Here is a 20,308-nt window from a genome sequence, read left to right on the forward strand (position 1 = left end):
AGTGATCTCAGCCTGGTTAGCACCTGTATTTTATTCTGGTTAAGTTTTCTCTAATATATTGACAATCAATTTTTTGCAGTTACGCTCAAAAACGAGGGATTAATGTATGGCTGAAATAGATGTTCCGGGACATGCCTTATCTTGGTACTAATGACATGTCAATTCTCACTAACGTGTTTTTCTTGTTTTAGAAGATATACATCTCATTCAAACATCAATTTTTTGTACAGTAGATTTAACTGCAAGCTTTTAATTTTCAGAACTAATGGTAATGATCATATTGCAAATATAATATTATATTTCTGCATTTTCATTCTTTGGTATCGCTCATCATGGTATGCAAATTTCTTGCATTATCAATGTAGCTTATAGCTTTATTTTTTAGGGGGGTTGGCTATCCTTCATTGTGGCCGTCAAAGGACTGTCAGCAGCCACTTGATGTCAGCAATAATTTTACATTCAAAGTGATAGATGGAATACTTTCAGGTATTGTCACCAGTTCTCTGAAAATGGTAGCTTTTTTTCATAAAAATGTTCATAAAAGACCTGGTGTCGGATATTTTCATCTGCAAACAAATATTTCTAATTTTACATCAAAGAAGAAAAAGTTATGAAATCGGTCTAACACTAGTGAAACTTTTAATGTTTCAGACTTCAGTAAAGTCTTTAAATTTAAATTCGTTCACTTGGGAGGTGACGAAGTCGATACAAGTAAGTTAAATTATTTTATACTTCCACTTACAGATTAGGTATGCAAATTGGAAATGCAATCATGAAAACTGATTATGAACACATTGCTATTTTTCAGGTTGCTGGAGAACAACTTCTCACATATCGAAATGGTAGCAATCTCAAGATCTAATCTGTTTAAAATATACATTTTTATTCTGGCCATTTCATTTCTTGGAATATTTTGCATAAACCACAATAACCAATGGACGGTCTATAAGATTGTTGACTATTCAATATGCAGGTTGAAGGAGCATGGGATGAATGAATCTGAAGCGTATCAATACTTTGTCTTGCAAGCTCAGAAAATAGCTCTCTCCCATGGATTTGAACCGGTTAACTGGTATGAATCTTATATATAGAGAGCTATGATCTGTGACATTGTTTTCACAATTTATCACTCATGAAGATGATACATGACAGGGAGGAGACTTTCAACAACTTCGGCAAAAAATTGAGTCCAAAAACTGTGGTACACAACTGGTATGACCAACTCTCCTCGAGTCCAACCTAGACAATCGGTCATCATAGAATAAATTGGTCATTGAAAAATGTAGTGATAAAGATTCATTCATAATTATTTATGGATATGATTGAATAAAACTGGATTTTTTCTTAAAATCTCTCTTGCAGGCTTGGAGGTGGTGTCGCTGAAAACGTTGTTAAGGCTGGATTAAGGTGCATTGTAAGCAACCAGGACAAGTGGTATTTGGACCACTTGGATACTCCATGGCCGCTATTCTATTTGAATGAACCACTCACAAATATCACAGATCCCAGCCACAGAAATTGGTGATTGGTGGAGAGGTTTGCATGTGGGGTGAAACAGTTGATGCCTCGGATATTCAGCAAACGATCTGGCCACGAGCTGCAGCAGCTGCTGGTACCTTTTATATTGTAGCAATATTTCATCATTTCTGCCATATAACACTATATTAATATTTTCCCTTTTGCTTCTCGGGCTGTAGAGCGCTTATGGACACCATATAATAAGCTGGCTAAGGATGCAATGCTAGTCGCTGGAAGGCTCGCACACTTCAGGTGTTTGCTAAATCAAAGAGGAATAGCAGCTGCTCCATTAAATGCAGTTGGTCGTGGTACTCCCTATGAACCTGGTTCTTGCTATAATCAATAATGAGTTGAAGCACACTCCCGAAATTCGGTAAAGCGCAACTGCTTCAAAATTACACCCATTCTTACTCACAATAATGAAACAGCTGAAAAACCGGTGCTGTCATTCTGCACCATTTTCGGCTTGCATTGTAAACAGTTATCTTGAACTTGGATCATCAATTCAATGCAATGTGTTAGTGATCAAAACTGTGCATTCCCAGAAATTTGAAAAGTGCCTAGTTCATGTTTTCCATTTAGATTTTCATGCCAAAAAAGCAAATTTCAGTTTCTTAAAATTCATTAAATATTAAAAAGATCATAGAAGCGAGGGGAAGCAGAATGCCCTTTCTGCTGCCCAGAAATTTGAAAATGGCTAGTCCATGTTTTTCGTTTTGCTTTTAATTCCAAATAAATCAATTTCTGATGTAGCGAAGGCCCCTTTGCTGCATGTGTGTGTGTGTGTGTGTATTTGAATGCATGTACGAAAAATATATCTCACTGTCTGATATCATTATATGAATAAACATATTGAACGTATTTGTACAAGCAAGAATGTGAAAGTAAAACCAAAACTTTGAGGGAAATTAGTATGTATGAAATTTATTATACACAGCAGCTAAGCTAGCAGTTAAGGTTTCCAAGGAGCTGGAGGTGGGGGACTCTGTGGATACAGTGGTGGAACAGCTGTAAAAATGGTGTTCTTGTCAACGCCATAACCAGCAGTTGTTGTCAAAGATGCAAGTGCAGCCACCAGGCCGGCATTCCCAGCCATTGTTGGCTCGGTGTAGCTATAGTTGCCACGTACATCATGAAACTTGTCAAACTTATCAGGCCCTCCGACCATGGCTCCAGTGATGTTGTGAGGGTTGGGATTCTTGGTGTCACGCCATTTGTATCCTCCTGTGCATGAATACTTAACGTTGTCAGAGGGTATCGAAGCAGCCCGGTGATGTACATGTGTGGGATACTTGTTGCCGAACCCCACCACATAGCTCATCTTCAAGGGGTTCTCACCCAGAATGTAATCCATCTATGCAAAGTATAAAAATTATCATCAGTGATCATTCAAAAGCCTTCTATGCATTCGTTGTACATACAACCAGTCGATTATGAAATCGAATCGAATGTTATGCGAATGGATTGGTAGATTACCTGAGAGGTTGAGAAATTCCTCAGCTGATCTAATGAAATGAAAGTAGGACCACAGTTGATTCCAGGAATATTAGAAGCATTCAAGTAATCAACATACAGAGATGCCAAGAAAGCAGCAGTAGCCATATACTGCAGAGGCTGTGCTTTTCCATGGTTCAGTTCGATCATTCCCCCTAATTCATGAACAATTTACTGTCATACTCACAGATGTTCAGAGTAAAAAATAATGAAAATGACTGAAAAATGCAAAAAAATAAAAAATAAAAAATGTTCAATAGGGTTGTCCAAAAACACTGAAAAGTTTATGAAAACGTCGAAATTTATTTCTAATTCAAAATTACCCAGATATATTGATTAGAATGAATTTTTGTTACAGAAAAGAGACAAGATAAAGAAATCCAATAATATTACAAATACTAACAATCGATACAAACATGAGTGACAACATTAACGTATCATCATGAGATAAAATGTTGTTAGTGTTATGCATCAAATATTATTAATAAGAAATTTGAGATTTTTAAAAGATTTCTCATCTCTCCTTACTCCTAAATTCAATATTCCGAGCTAGAGTGTACAAGCAGAGTTCAGTAGGGCTTGGCTTAAACTTGGCTCGATTAACTTTAAGTACAGTCCGAGCCTGCCAGTTTGCCTCAAAAAATTAATTTTAACCCCCTAATTTTCCCATTATCCTTTAAACAACATAATTTATATATTTATTAATTATTTTTGTATATAAAAAGAATAAATAAGAATAAAATAGATTTATTCGTGAGTCTTACTAAGCCGACCATCCTCAGCTCGAGACCAACTCAACTTACACCCAAATTTTTTCAATTAAAAACCGATATCATATACCAACACTTCTCACGCACTTTACAAGGGAAAAAAAAGGTAGAAAAAATAAGGAAAAATAAAAGTCAGATCATCATCTGCAAATGAGAAATTCCAATCAAACTATATAAACGAACGTACCTGTAGTCCAGTTGAAGAAATGGAATTGCGGAAGATACGCGCACATAGTAAGAGTTGTTGTGTTGTGATACATGCTCAGCATATCCTCATAAGGATATCCAGGATTCAGAAAAATTCTGAACCTTGTCAGCAGGAGCATGGCAGCAGGCAATTTATTATCCCAATTCAGAACAAGATTATCAGGAATCATATAAAACGCCCTGGAATTCTTGGGAATTCCAGAATTTGTCGCCAGGGAAATGTAGGAACTGTTTCCGGTGGCATAATACAGCCAGGCGGCACCCCACATGTATTCATCAAAGTAGCCAGTGGAGTTGTAGTATGGCTCGATGTAAGGGTTCCCTTTGGAATAAGTTCTTCGTCGGCCGCTGTCTCGGGCGAAGTCGAACAGTGTTTTGGCTCCTTTGATCAGCTTCTGGGAGTACGCAGAGTTGTCCCGGAAAACGATGGAGGCAGCTGCCAGAGCGGCCGCCATTTCCCCGGAGAGATCAGGTCCTGCCTGGATTGTTTGTACTGGTCTTGGATAGCTCATGTCTTCGGGTCTCATCCAACAGTAGTGATCATCCGGCGTTGAACTGCCGTTCTGCGATCCCCCAACCTGTTTATGACTTAAATATAATTAACGAATCCGAACCAGGGTTAATTTCAATTCGATTTAAATTGAGTCTAAGTTGGTTCGAGGTCGGATCAAGGCTACAATACCTAATTTAAGTTTGTTTGAGATGATAAATATTATTATCAAATGGTTGTTAATGAGATAAACAATATTATCGGAGAGATAAATAATATACTAGATGAAAAAAGGAGCTAACATCAACCCAAGCTAGCAAATTAAAGTTTTAGTTTGAAATCGGCTTGTTTAAACCACGAATTTGATTCGAGCTAACGCGGATGGGATATCCACTCCTAAGTTTAAGTGTTTGAAGTATTAGTCAAAAAACTAAAGATGAAAGTTATTTTACCTGGGCATGGATTTGGTTGATCTTGGTGGCAGTAGAGTTGAAGGTGAGAAGCAAATAATCAGTGCCCCATTTGATGAGATCTCTGATATGGTTGTATTCTCCAATGGCTTTATATTTGTGATTGTATTCAATCACACTCCAACTCAGCATCGTCGTCGTATATGCCATCGGAAAATGAAACTTTGTATTGTCACCGGCGTCGTAATATCCTCCACCAGACCTCCTTTAACGTCCGTCAAATCACTCCCATCAGTCAGCCCTGAGTTTCCCCTCCATGGTATACCATTGCTCTCGGGCAACTTCCCAGCTGCAATGCAAACACACAAAAAAAAAAACAGCTTCAAAATCATGCAATACAGTGATTTTTAAGGTTATTTTTAAACTGGTTTATACAATTAATTAGAGGTGGATTTGATCCAAATTGAATTGGCGATAGTTCAAGGTCAAATTAAATTTATAATACTTAATTCGAGTTAGAATTTTGTGTTAATTTGAGTTGGTGCTCGATATCATTAGAGGGATATCGAAGGACTGAACAGTATTATAAGAAATAGGAGTGTCCAAAATTGGTAAGTGAACTAGTTAAAAATTATTTGAACCGAGTTGAATTTTTAGTTTGGAAAAAATCATAAACTGGAACCTAGCCGGTTTATGGATCAAGCAGTTTTGAATGAATAAAAAATATCAATCAACCAAAGTAAATTTTTAGTTAAACGACTTTAAACTGATTATTAAAAAGTCAACCTATGTAATTATTTTTTTGTTCATAAATTCTAAAATTAGTAAGGGTAAATTAGTAATTTCACTTAAATTGCTTTACTAAGTAAAATTCCAAACATTCTGTTACCGTTTATAAGTATTAACAGTAAATGTTTTTTAGATTTTTTTTAAATTAATTATGTGTTTTTACTATTTAAAATAATAAAATTGATCTTAATAATGAATAAATTCATATATTCGTATTTAAGATTAGATTCGATCCCAATTACTTGAATATGAATTAAAATTTGAATTAAAAGACCAAGTTTGAGCCATGGATTGTACTCATTCTCATAAAAAAGTTGAGTTTAAGTTGATTCAAATATTCGAATTCGAATCAACTTTAATAAAATTTAAAGTTAAATTATTTTTGTTTGAGTTCAGATCTCAACTTGTCAATTTTCAATATATCTGGAGTTGACTTTTTTGAATTCAAACTGATTTTACATTGAATGTAATTCCAATTTAATCCGAATTGAATTTAACTCTATTCATACTAGAAAGAATTTTTACAGTACAATTATGATCTAACAAGAACATGTTTCAACACGACCCATTAATAGGCAAGGTTGCCATAATTTACACAAGAAGGTAATAGTGGATTTAAGCCGAATTGACTTGAACTCGATTGTTAGCTCCGTTTAATTGAGTTTGCATTATATTATTTTCAACTTAAGAGTTTTTATATTGTTGAGCTCAACTTAAAGTTTATTTGATCCGTTCAGCTTGCAAAGCTAATAAAAGTTAAATAACATCGTTTTGATTCATATACATTAAAACGATATTATTATAACTAATTTTCGTTTAACTTCTTTCAAACTGAATAAAACTTAAACTGAGTCAAACTTGAATTCTGCTCGAATCCACCCAACCATGACTATCAACAATAATAGTAATTCTTAAACAAGAAGTCTGTTTCTCAAGGAATATAAAACATTAGGATGGTGGGAAAAAAATTCCACCGACAATAAATTTGAAGACAAAACAGTTTGAAAGAAACTTAGCTTGTCTTGTTTTCCCAATCGGTTAGCATAAAAAATAGGTAAATGAGACAAGTACTACGTTGTTTGTCACTTTTAGGAATTTCTGGCATGAAAGAGATGTGCATATTCATGACCAACCTGTTAGGGATGTTTAGTTTGGTAATATTTTATTTTTAAAATTAAAAATTATTTTAAAAATAAATTATTTAAAAAATTATTGAGTATAAATTATTATTATATTTGATAAAATTTAATATGTATAAATAATAATTATGTTTAGTTGAAAGTAATAAAACAATACTATGATATAATTTTATTTAAATATCTTTAAATATAATTATTTAAAATATATATATATCATATTAGTTGTTATATTGATTAAAAATGAAAATATTTTAATCTTAAAAAATTAATAAATAAAAATAAAATTATAATAAAATTAAGATTACCTTGGTATTTTTTAATACCTAAGATAATATAGTAATCTGATTACTATCTCATATCACCATCGGTAATAGAAGATATTATGTGTATAAAAATGTGGTGAAATTATAAAGACAAAACCACAAAATGGTATTTTTTTCAATATCCCATTTTTTTTAAATCCCTTTGGTGGATTTTTCAATATTATATAAGATGAGATTTGAAATGAGTTTAAGACAAGTCGTCAAACTAAAACTTAAATTAGAATTTAACTCAAATCGAACTGAACACTAATATGAGTAAGGTTAACTTTGTTTAAATCCAATCCTAAGGGAATTATTAACAAATTTTTATGGAATTACACTTCAATCATTTAATTTAACGACTAACATTAGAGTGTCTCATTAACTCTCATATACAATATATAATAACGAGTGGAGGATTCAATTTGAACTGTTTGAACTTAGATCATTGTTTGACTCAAATAAGTTGAGTTTGATTGCTGATGAAATTTCAATTCAAATTTGGTTCAGCTCGATATCATTATACTGAAGCTTGTCTCTTCGATTATTTTTTAAACTATTCTTTTTCTTCTCCGATTTTTTTTTTTTCACTAATATCTTTTTTTTCAATGGTTCAAATAAACCTAATTTAATCTTAAACTATCTATTTTGAATTTAAACTAATCTTAAACTAACTGTTATTCGAATTTAACTCAACGACCATTTTGTTTAACATAATTCGTTTCACATCTAAACACGTCGTAATCTTTGACTCATATGGTCATATGGCACTCGATCCATCATCACTGCCAAAACCCTTTCCACTCAAAGAATTCAACGCTGGCAATGGGGAGTTAGTGAATTTTTTGGTGGGTAGGTTTGTTGAATGGCGTTTCAGTGGCACCTGTTTTTTGGCTTTTTTTTAAAAAAATTTTTTTTAATAATATATTAATATTTATTTATTTATTTATTGATCACATAATTAAATCCAAATTATTGAACTTTCGTCTATTTTTTTGTGATATGATCAAATTTTTTTTTATATTATCGAAGAGATTAAAAGTTTTAAATCTTTTAATTAAAAAAATTTATATTTTATTAATGTTAAATTTTTATTCTAATTCATAAATAATGTTAGTGTAATTCATGATTACAGTAGACAATTTTTTATCCATCTTTGTTTTTTTGACTAAAAAAAATTGAATTTTAAATTTTCTAATTAAAGTGATCAAACTTTTATATTAATTTATTAGAGAGATTCAATCTGAATTGTCTTAACTTAATTTCGAGCTTAAATCAAACAAATTGAGTTTAAACTTGTTTTCATAAGTTTAAACTAACTCAAATTTAATCAAAAGTTAAATTATTTTTTATTCAAATTCAAATGATACCTCATCAATCCTAAGTTGACTATTTTGTACTTGAATTAATCTTAAATTAGTTTCTGTTCGAACTTATTCAAATCCTATCCTAATTGCTCATAGAGCAATACTATGTATATCTGTTTTAGGTAAACAAATATGTATATATTTATATGTATTATTATATAATTGAATATTATTTTATTTTTAATTCAAAATCATTCAATTATATAATAATACATATGAGCGCATATATTGTCATAAACTTAATTTTCCAACCTGTCTATACAACATCCCCGATATGCTATCTCGACCACCAATCTTGCATACATTCACATTTTGATTTAAGATCATTGATTTTGTCTTGCCTTAGACTCATCAAAAAAGCGGTTTCAACTTTCAATCAGTTTGTGTAAAATTGACCTAACCCCTTTTTTAATGCACTATCATAATAGTATTACGCACGTATTGTGATTGGAACCTTTCTATATATTTATATATAAAAATAGTGCACATAATTTGATTATTGTGAATGTTTCATTTTTTAAGCAGAATTCATTGCTTAAAACCAAAAGCATGTTGCAGCCGGTGAAGCAGACTTTCAAGCCAATTTTCAGATGTTTCATGGACAAGATAAGGCAGGGCTTGGTGAATGTTGGTTCAGAAATGAAATGATCATGAGAAAATAGATGAAAATTTGTCTTTGTCGTTCAACATATACGGTGTATAATTCTCTATCCAGAGGAATGGGAGGTTGAAATGATTTCAAGCTGATATTTTGGAAGTATACCTAAAAAATCACTGTTGCTTTCTGGGAATGACGGGCCCTTGTCTCCCGTCACTTGGCTTGGACCATCTCTCATGTAATTCTCCGTTTATATATGATCGATATATCTAAACGGTGGAATCGAGCTCTTCCACACTTGTCTTGTCTTGTCTGTTTGGAAATGCATTTATGAACAGTCACTAATGGCAGCAAGCTGTGCCAGACTTTGATGAACCCCAAATTCGGAAATCCGGATCCTATCGTCTTTCTTTGTATATAGCCTTCAAGATTCCTTTTTTATCACTATTTTTTTTAAATAAATGGATAGCCATTACTTTTAATATCTTCACACATTTGTTCCATTGATCTTGCTTCAAGTTTGAGGTGAAAATGGGGAGATTTCCTTTCCGGGTTCTTGTTTTTGCGTTGGTTTTTGCTGAAATGGTGGTGGGAATAAGTGGTGGAAATGTAGAAGATGTAAAAGTCTGGCCTTTGCCTTATTCTGTGAGCTATGGCCATAAAAACATGTACATGATTGGAGATTTCAAGTTGTTGAGCGATGGAAGCAAGTACAGTGACGCTTCTGGGATTTTGAAAGATGGGTTCTCTCGGTTTATTGATCTTTTGAAGGTGGCTCATGTTGTTGATGGTAATGTTTCCAAGTATGGTAATTCCTCCGTTCTTGTGGGTTTGAATGTGGTCATTTTAACTCAAGATGATGAGGTATATTTTCTTCATTTCTTTTTTGCTTACTTTGATTAGCAGTATGATTCTAAATATGAGATGTTTTTGTTTGTTATTTGTTATGTTTTGTGCTCCCGAGTTTATAGCTTTAGTTCAATTTTGGCTTCAAGGCTAGAGGATCAATGCTCTTGTTTTGTTTGATTATTTGATTATTCAATAAGCTTTCTAGAGGTTAAAGTTTTAGTTCAATTCTGGCTTCAAGGTTAGAGGATTAATGCTCTTCTTTTGTTTGATTGTTTGATTCTTCAATAAGCTTTCTAGAGGTTAAAGTTTTAGTTCTATTTTGGCTTCAAGGCTGGAGGTTCAATGCTCTTCTTTTGTTTGATTGTTTGATTCTTCAATAAGCTTTCTAGAGGTTGAAGTTTTATTTCAATTTTGGCTTAAAGGCTAGAGGATCAATTCTCTTCTTTTGTTTGATTGTTTTATTCTTCAATAAGCTTTCTAGAGGTTAAAGTTTTAGTTCAATTTTTGGCTTCAAGGCTAGAAGATCAATGCTCTTCTTTTGTTTGATTGTTTGATTCTTCAATAGGATTTCTCGAGGTTATGGCTTAATTCAATGTTGGCTTGGAAGCTGGAGGATTAATGTTTTTTTTTTGTCCTCCAAGCAATAGAATACACATTTTTTATGCTTAAGATTGTTATTGAACTTTGCAGTTACAATATGGGATTGATGAGTCATACAAGTTATTGGTTCCATCTCCTAAGAAGCCAGCTTATGCGCAAATTGAGGTAGCTGCAAGCCTGCAACTGATCCTTTTTCTAATTCTTAGTTTTTAATGTGAAGCTGTATTTTGGATTAGTTGTTGACATTTGAGTTGTTGGAAATTAGTTGGTGGAGATTTGTTGGACCAATAAGATAGACTTATATTAGCCATGAATGTAGCAAGAATATTGACAAGAATGTGGAAAGTAAAATACTTGTCCTTAAATGTTGACATTAGGACTTATCTAAAAAACAAAATGAAAATATTTCTCTGCTTTTTGAAGTGTAAATCTTCAGGGCATTTTTGTTTAAAAAATTAAAAATTAATTTAAATTGTTGTTAAATTTGGCTTGAATAAATTTAGTTTCAATGCAGTTTGTTATGAATGGAGTATTAGCAATCAGATTTGGTCATTTTGTTTTTGATGGCCCTTAACCTGGGATAACTCTTCAAATTAGCTTTTTTGGCTTGAATATGTTAGATAAATGGTCATGATTTTCACCTTCTCTTATGTGGCACTTTAGCTGCATCAATGCAGTTTGTACAATCTCTGTTCTTTTTGGATGAATAAGGCACTTGTATATCAAACTTTTTTATGATTATATATAAATTTTAGATGAGATATTATCGCAGCCTGCAATCATAAGAAAGTATCTCTGTGGCACATGGTTGGTAGTGACTGACGGATGATGAGCATGCATCATTTTTTCTGTGCACTTGGCATGATGTAAAATACAGAGATATATTTAGTTTCAACTATCTAATCATTTCAAATTTCTTATGAAACAATGCAGGCGCAGACAGTTTATGGGGCTTTACATGCTCTTCAGGTGAGGTGATGTCATTCATGGCTCATTCATGAATGCTTTGCAGGTTTAAGCAGTATATCTAGTTCTGAAAATACTTATATTTCCATGAAATGTTGCAGACCTTGAGCCAAATATGCCAATTCAACTTTAAATCCAGGATAATTGAAGTTCCAATGACACCATGGACCATTTCTGATAAACCAAGGTTCCCTTTTCGAGGGCTCTTAATTGGTAAGAAGCTTTAATTTGTGTGTTTGAGTGATTGTGTTCATTTTCAGCACACTTAGCACATCTAACTACTTCTGCAAGTAATTGATATAGCTGCATTCAACTAGATAGGAATAAAGGCTTTGACTTCAAAATTTTGTATTCTGAAATGAATACATTTATCTTATTAAACAAAATTACTGCAGATACATCTCGACATTATCAACCAGTTCCAGTGATTAAGAGTGTTATTGACTCTATGGCATATGCAAAGCTGGTATGTTATCCTGAAATGTCAAAGCTACTATCGAGAATTAGTTGATATTTTTAATTCATTGCTGCTTGATTCAAAAGCTTAAGGTGAATAGTAGGGACAAAATGATAGTGTTTAAGCTCCAAACCCCGTAAAGCTCTAATAAGAATGCATATGTTTGTCTTTCTAAACTTTATGAAGTGTTAAAGCTGGCATAACTTGTATCATTGGTTTTAGCTAGTAGTTCAATTGTTTTAAAGACAGCACCTCTGCAAATTAATCCATATGCACTTGTACTTCTTGCTTGCATGCAGAACGTTTTGCACTGGCACATTGTAGATATGCAATCTTTTCCTTTAGAGATACCGTCGTATCCAAAACTTTGGAATGGTGCATATTCAGTTTCAGAAAGATATACAATGGCTGATGCTGCTGAAATTGTAAGGCAAGTGATCTCAGCCTGGTTAGCACCCTGTATTTTATTCTGGTTAAGTTTTCTCTAATAGATTGACAATCAATTTTTTGCAGTTACGCTCAAAAACGAGGAATTAATGTATTGGCTGAAATAGATGTTCCGGGACATGCCTTATCTTGGTACTAATGACATGTCAATTCTCACTAACGTGTTTTTCTTGTTTTAGAAGATATACATCTCATTCAAACATCAATTTTTTGTACAGTAGATTTAACTGCAAGCTTTTAATTTTCAGAACTAATGGTAATGATCATATTGCAAATATAATATTATATATCTGCATTTTCATTCTTTGGTATCGCTCATCATGGTATGCAAATTTCTTGCATTATCAATGTAGCTTATAGCTTTATTTTTTAGGGGGGTTGGCTATCCTTCATTGTGGCCGTCAAAGGACTGTCAGCAGCCACTTGATGTCAGCAATAATTTTACATTCAAAGTGATAGATGGAATACTTTCAGGTATTGTCACCAGTTCTCTGAAAATGGTAGCTTTTTTTCATAAAAATGTTCATAAAAGACCTGGTGTCGGATATTTTCATCTGCAAACAAATATTTCTAATTTTACATCAAAGAAGAAAAAGTTATGAAATCGGTCTAACACTAGTGAAACTTTTAATGTTTCAGACTTCAGTAAAGTCTTTAAATTTAAATTCGTTCACTTGGGAGGTGACGAAGTCGATACAAGTAAGTTAAATTATTTTATACTTCCACTTACAGATTAGGTATGCAAATTGGAAATGCAATCATGAAAACTGATTATGAACACATTGCTATTTTTCAGGTTGCTGGAGAACAACTTCTCACATATCGAAATGGTAGCAATCTCAAGATCTAATCTGTTTAAAATATACATTTTTATTCTGGCCATTTCATTTCTTGGAATATTTTGCATAAACCATGATAACCAATGGACGGTCTATAAGATTGTTGACTATTCAATATGCAGGTTGAAGGAGCACGGGATGAATGAATCTGAAGCGTATCAATACTTTGTCTTGCAAGCTCAGAAAATAGCTCTCTCCCATGGATTTGAACCGGTTAACTGGTATGAATCTTATATATAGAGATCTATGATCCGTGACATTGTTTTCACAATTTATCACTCATGAAGATGATACATGACAGGGAGGAGACTTTCAACAACTTCGGCAAAAAATTGAGTCCAAAAACTGTGGTACACAACTGGTATGATCAACTCTCCTCGAGTCCAACCTAGACAATCAGTCATCATAGAATAAATTGGTCGTTGAAAAATGTAGTTATAAAGATTCATTCATAATTATTTATGGATATGATTGAATAAAACTTGATTTTTTCTTAAAATCTCTCTTGCAGGCTTGGAGGTGGTGTCGCTGAAAACATTGTTAAGGCTGGATTAAGGTGCGTTGTAAGCAACCAGGACAAGTGGTATTTGCACTACTTGGATACTCCATGGCCGCTATTCTATTTGAATGAACCACTCACAAATATCACAGATCCCAGCCAACAGAAATTGGTGATTGGTGGAGAGGTTTGCATGTGGGGTGAAACAGTTGATGCCTCGGATATTCAGCAAACGATCTGGCCACGAGCTGCAGCAGCTGCTGGTACCTTTTATATTGTAGCAATATTTCATCATTTCTGCCATATAACACTATATTAATATTTTCCCTTTTGCTTCTCGGGCTGTAGAGCGCTTATGGACACCATATAATAAGCTGGCTAAGGATGCAATGCTAGTTGCTGGAAGGCTCGCACACTTCAGGTGTTTGCTAAATCAAAGAGGAATAGCAGCTGCTCCATTAAATGCAGTTGGTCGTGGTACTCCCTATGAACCTGGTTCTTGCTATAATCAATAATATGAGTTGAAGCACACTCCCGAAATTCGGTAAAGCGCAACTGCTTCAAAATTACACCCATTCTTACTCACAATAATGAAACAGCTGAAAAACCGGTGCTGTCATTCTGCACCATTTTCGGCTTGCATTGTAAACAGTTATCTTGAACTTGGATCATCAATTCAATGCAATGTCTTAGTGATCAAAATTGTGCATTCCCAGAAATTTGAAAAGTGCCTAGTTCATGTTTTCCATTTAGATTTTCATGCCAAAAAAGCAAATTTCAGTTTCTTAAAATTCATTAAATATTAAAAAGATCATAGAAGCGAGGGGAAGCAGAATGCCCTTTCTGCTGCATTCTGCTGCCCAGAAATTTGAAAATGGCTAGTCCATGTTTTTCGTTTTGCTTTTCATTCCAAATAAATCAATTTCTGATGTAGCGAAGGCCCCTTTGCTGCATGTGTGTGTGTGTGTATTTGAATGCATGTACGAAAAATATATCTCACTGTCTGATATCATTATATGAATAAACATATTGAACGTATTTGTACAAGCAAGAATGTGAAAGTAAAACCAAAACTTTGAGGGAAATTAGTATGTATGAAATTTATTATACACAGCAGCTAAGCTAGCAGTTAAGGCTTCCAAGGAGCTGGAGGTGGGGGGCTGTGTGGATACAGTGGTGGAACAGCTGTAAAAATGGTGTTCTTGTCAACGCCATAACCAGCAGTTGTTGTCAAAGATGCAAGTGCAGCCACCAGGCCGGCATTCCCAGCCATTGTTGGCTCGGTGTAGCTATAGTTGCCACGTACATCATGAAACTTGTCAAACTTATCAGGGCCCCCGACCATGGCTCCAGTGATGTTGTGAGGGTTGGGATTCTTGGTGTCACGCCACTTGTATCCTCCTGTGCATGAATACTTAACGTTGTCAGAGGGTATCGAAGCAGCCCGGTGATGTACATGTGTGGGATACTTGTTGCCGAACCCCACCACATAGCTCATCTTCAAGGGGTTCTCACCCAGAATGTAATCCATCTGTGCAAAGTATAAAAAATTATCATCAGTGATCATTCAAAAGCCTTCTATGCATTCGTTGTACATACAACCAGTTGATTATGAAATCGAATCGAATGTTATGCGAATGGATTGGTAGATTACCTGAGAGGTTGAGAAATTCCTCAGCTGATCTAATGAAATGAAAGTAGGACCACAGTTGATTCCAGGAATATTAGAAGCATTCAAGTAATCAACATACAGAGATGCCAAGAAGGCAGCAGTAGCCATATACTGCAGAGGCTGTGCTTTTCCATGGTTCAGCTCGATCATTCCCCCTAATTCATGAACAATTTATTGTCATACTCACAGATGTTCAGAGTAAAAAATAATGAAAATGATTGAAAAATGCAAAAAAATAAAAAATGTTCAGTAGGGTTGTCCAAAAACACCGAAAAACTTAGGAGAACGTTGAAATTTATTTCGAATTCAAAATTACTCAAATATATTGATTGAAATGATTTTTTGTTATAGAAAAGAGACAAGATAAAGAAATCCAATAATATTACAAATACTAACAATTAATACAAACATGAACAACAGTATTAACGTGTCATCATGAGATAAAATGTTGTTAATGTATGAAATATTATTAACAAGAAATTTGAGATTTTTAAAAGATTTCTCATCTCTCCTTTCTCCTAAATTCAATATTTCAAGCAGAGTTCAGTAGGGCTTGGCTTAAACTTGGCCCGATTAACTTTAAGTACAGTCCGAGCCTGCCAGTTTGCCTCAAAAATTAAATTTTAACCCCCTAATTTTCACATTATCCTTTAAACAATATAATTTATATATTTATTAATTATTCTCGTATATAAAGAAAATAAAATAGATTTACTCGTGAGTCTCACTAAGCCGATCATCCTCAGCTCGAGACCAACTCAACTTATACCCAAATTTTTTCAATTAAAAACCGATATCATGTACCAACACTTCTCACGCACTTTACAAGGGAAAAAAAAGGTAGAAAAAATAAGGAAAAATAAAAGTCAGATCATCATCTGCAAATGAGAAATTTCCAATCAAACCATATAAACGAACGTACCTGTAGTCCAGTTGAAGAAATGGAATTGCGGAAGATACGCGCACATAGTAAGAGTTGTTGTGTTGTGATACATGCTCAGCATATCCTCATAAGGATATCCAGGATTCAGAAAAATCCTGAACCTTGTCAGCAGGAGCATGGCAGCAGGCAATTTGTTATCCCAATTCAGAACAAGATTATCAGGAATCATATAAAACGCCCTGGAATTCTTGGGAATTCCAGAATTTGTCGCCAGGGAAATGTAGGAACTGTTTCCGGTGGCATAATACAGCCAGGCGGCACCCCACATGTATTCATCAAAGTAGCCAGTGGAGTTGTAGTATGGCTCGATGTAAGGGTTCCCTTTGGAATAAGTTCTTCGTCGGCCGCTGTCTCGGGCGAAGTCGAACAGTGTTTTGGCTCCTTTGATCAGCTTCTGGGAGTACGCAGAGTTGTCCCGGAAAACGATGGAGGCAGCTGCCAGAGCAGCCGCCATTTCCCGGCGAGATCAGGTCCTGCCTGGATTGTTTGTACTGGTCTTGGATAGTTCATGTCTTCGGGTCTCATCCAACAGTAGTGATCATCTGGCGTTGAACTGCCGTTCTGCGATCCCCCAACCTGTTTATGACTTAAATATAATTAACGAATCCAAACCAGGGTTAATTAGAATTCGATTTAAATTCATAATGGTCAACTCACGAGTGGGCGAATGCTCAAGAAAAAAAGAATTCAGTGTAAAATCACTGGTATTTTTCTTTTTCGACCATTTGAGTTATACGTCATCATCTCCTCTTTCTAAGAGCGTTAAGATCAAACTAAAAATTTAGATTAATACTACATGTATCAACAATTATTAGTACATATGTATGTGAATTTAATCCAAATTAAATTGAGTCTAGGTTAGTTCAAGGTCAGATCGAAGTTACAATAACTAATTTAAGTTTGTTTGAGATGACATATAGTATTATCAAAGGGTTGTTAATGAGGTAAACAATATTATCGGAAAGATAAATAATATATTAGATGAAAAAAGGAGCTAACATCAACCCAAGCTATCAAATTAAAGTTTTAGTTTGAAATCAACTTGTTTAAATTAAACCATGAATTTGATTCGAGCTAATGCAGATGGGATAGCCACTCCTAAGTTTAAGTGTTTGAAGTATTATTGAAAAAACTAAAGATGAAATTTATTTTACCTGGGCATGGATTTGGTTGATCTTGGTGGCAGTAGAGTTGAAGGTGAGAAGCAAATAATCAGTGCCCCATTTGATGAGATCTCTGATATGGTTGTATTCTCCAATGGCTTCATATTTGTGATTGTATTCAATCACACTCCAACTCAGCATCGTCATCGTATATGCCATCGGAAAATGAAACTTTGTATTGTCACCGGCGTCGTAATATCCTCCGACCAGACCTCCTTTAACGTCCGTCAAATCACTCCCATCAGTCAGCCCTGAGTTTCCCCTCCATGGTATGCCATTGCTCTTGGGCAACTTCCCAGCTGCCATGCAAACACAAAAAAAAAACAGCGTCAAGATCATGCAATACAGTGATTTTTAAGGTTATTTTAAACTGGTTTATACTATTAATTAGAGGTGGATTTGATCCAAATTGAGTTGGGGATAGTTCAAGGTCCAATTAAATCCATAATACTTAATTCGAGCTAAAATTTTGCGTTAATTTGAGTTCGTGCTCAATATCATTAGAGGGATGTCAAAGGAATGAACAGTATTATAAGAAATAGGAGTGTCCAAAACTGGTAAGTAAACCAGTTGAAAATTATTTGAACCAAGCTGAATTTTTGGTTTGGGAAAAATCATAAACTAAAATCGAACCAGTTTATGGATCAATCAGTTTTAAACCGGATTAAAAATATTAATTAACCAAAATAAATTTTTAGTTAAACGACTTTAAACTAAGTATGAATCAATTGAAAATTAGTTTTATTTTTTTTTAATATCACCCAATTATATATTATCACAGAAGTTTATATGAATATATTAATAAAATTTATTTATATATATAATATTATTTTTTCATTTTAAAATCACAAAATCACGTATTATCCTATCAAATTATATAAATAAATCGGTAATATTTATTTGTGCATGTAACCATGGATACAAAACAAACACATTTATATGTAGTAACATGTCAATGGAGAAATGTTGATGACTTATAATGCTATAGATATTTGACTTTAAATTAAAAAAAAAAACATATATAAAAAAATATTATAATAAAGGTCAATGAAGGAATGTTGAAGTAGCTACATATATAAATATTATTTAAAGAAAATAAATAATAAAAAAAAATGAGACGTGCGAGCCAAGAACAACGCATTTGAAGCACATGGGATGGAGAATAATAGTGATTATTCCCGTAATATAAGGTAAAGTTATCAAGATTATTAATTAATGGAAATGATTTATTATTTCTTCTTATTTATTGGACCCACACGGATTCAATATTTCCAGGGATTAAGGCTTTTCCTTCTTGTAGTCAACCAGCCGTGTCAATTAATCTACTAATTCATACTATGATCAAGGGATTCTTTTTTGAACAATTTTAAGCCCTTGGATGAGAGACCCAACATCAAACTCACCGGTCCGAAAACGTACTTTGTTATATCATTATCAATTGGATAATTTTGAATTAAAGATAAAAATAAAATATATAATTCAAAATAACATTAATTATAAAATCGAATTAAAATAGGTTTAAATTATATGAATCATATTTGATCATAAAAATAGATGTATTAGATATTAATTATATCATTTTGATGATATTGATCCTAACGGTCAAAACACCGATCAACCGTTTATCCTAGTAAAAGATGGGTATAGATCTTGAAAACCCTAGGGATTGTTTTTACGAGGAGGCATGCAAAATGGTGTAGCAAGATGAAATAACAGAAAAAAAAGGGCGAAATTAATGAAAAGAGGATCAGGGTTTGATGGAGGACTTACATTTCTGAGCATTGAAGAAGAGGAGAGCCTTGTGGAGAGCGACGGTATAATTATCCGGCGGAGCAGGCTTCGCCTTGTGTTTGGGAAGCGATTTAGCGATGATAATCGGAAGGCCGATGACCAGGAAGGCGACGACGATGGAGCCAACCGTCCATTTAAACGCCTTCCGGCTTAACACAATGCAACCCAAGTCGACGTACTTCTTCTTCTTCGTTTCTTTAGGACCAAGCAGCCAGCTCTGCTGAGTCTCATCCAGATGATTATGATGATGAAGATGTTGACTCGAATGCAACGACGCTTTGTCCCAGTCGCTCATTTCGCGGCTCTTCTGATTATCATTCTGATCAACGATCTCGAATGAGCCTCCCCAGTGGTTGCCGCCATGCATTTTGTGAATCGATCGCTCTGCTATTCGGGCTCTATTTCTGTGACGACTGTTAGATTGAACGCCCTGGTATAAATAAAGATTCAAAGAAGAAGAAGAAGATGAAGAGTACGTTGACTTGATTACTGGTATGAAATTGAAATTGAAATAAATAAATAATTTTTTTGAGAATTAAAGTGACAAATTGATGTAAATGGAAGGTTTGAATATGAACAGCTGTTGCTGATGCAGGACGAGGAAAAAGCCTGCACCGAATTAACTTTTGGAAACTTTCAACGGGAAGTTTTTTGGGTTAAAGTGATTTTTTAACAAATGACGGGGGTCAGAGTGAAACTATGAAGACTTAGCTTTCTATGGATACCCCCTGAGTCGGTCTATATTTTTATTACATCATATAAATTTTCAATATATCTAAAATATATATAATTTATTTATATTATATTATATAATTTTAAACTTCCCCTAAATAATAAGATTATTGTAAAAAAAAAAAAATTAAAATTGCTAAGTCAACGAAATCCATATCTTAGTGGATGCCTTAATATCTGCCAAAAGATATTCCAAAGAAGCTAACAGAATGCATGTTGAATTTATAACTTGTATTGGAGAATTAATGTCACGTTCACATTAACTG

The 20,308-nt window shown here is 33.9% G+C and overlaps 1 protein-coding gene and 3 pseudogenes across 1 annotated transcript; 2 read left to right on the forward strand and 2 right to left on the reverse strand.

Annotated features, from left to right (window-relative positions):
- Nucleotides 1-2,049, forward strand: part of LOC123219733 — a 3,648-nt pseudogene extending 1,599 nt beyond the window's left edge.
- A 284-nt stretch (nucleotides 2,050-2,333) lies between these two features.
- LOC123219734 lies at nucleotides 2,334-6,247 on the reverse strand (annotated as a pseudogene).
- Nucleotides 6,248-8,999: 2,752 nt separating this feature from the next.
- LOC123218216 (beta-hexosaminidase 3-like) lies at nucleotides 9,000-14,443 on the forward strand. Its single transcript, XM_044639510.1, has 14 exons — nucleotides 9,000-9,948; nucleotides 10,624-10,698; nucleotides 11,467-11,502; nucleotides 11,601-11,712; nucleotides 11,895-11,965; nucleotides 12,256-12,386; nucleotides 12,470-12,535; nucleotides 12,777-12,877; nucleotides 13,043-13,102; nucleotides 13,200-13,233; nucleotides 13,365-13,463; nucleotides 13,544-13,603; nucleotides 13,754-14,004; nucleotides 14,090-14,443. The coding sequence occupies exons 1-14, from the start codon at nucleotides 9,616-9,618 to the stop codon at nucleotides 14,254-14,256; spliced, it is 1,596 nt and encodes a 531-aa protein (XP_044495445.1). The 5' UTR covers nucleotides 9,000-9,615; the 3' UTR covers nucleotides 14,257-14,443.
- A 290-nt stretch (nucleotides 14,444-14,733) lies between these two features.
- On the reverse strand, nucleotides 14,734-20,022 carry LOC123218738 (annotated as a pseudogene).
- Nucleotides 20,023-20,308: the final 286 nt, after the last annotated feature.

The sequence above is a fragment of the Mangifera indica genome, chromosome 6 (assembly GCF_011075055.1).
Source record: "Mangifera indica cultivar Alphonso chromosome 6, CATAS_Mindica_2.1, whole genome shotgun sequence".
Classification (NCBI taxonomy): Eukaryota; Viridiplantae; Streptophyta; class Magnoliopsida; order Sapindales; family Anacardiaceae; genus Mangifera; species Mangifera indica.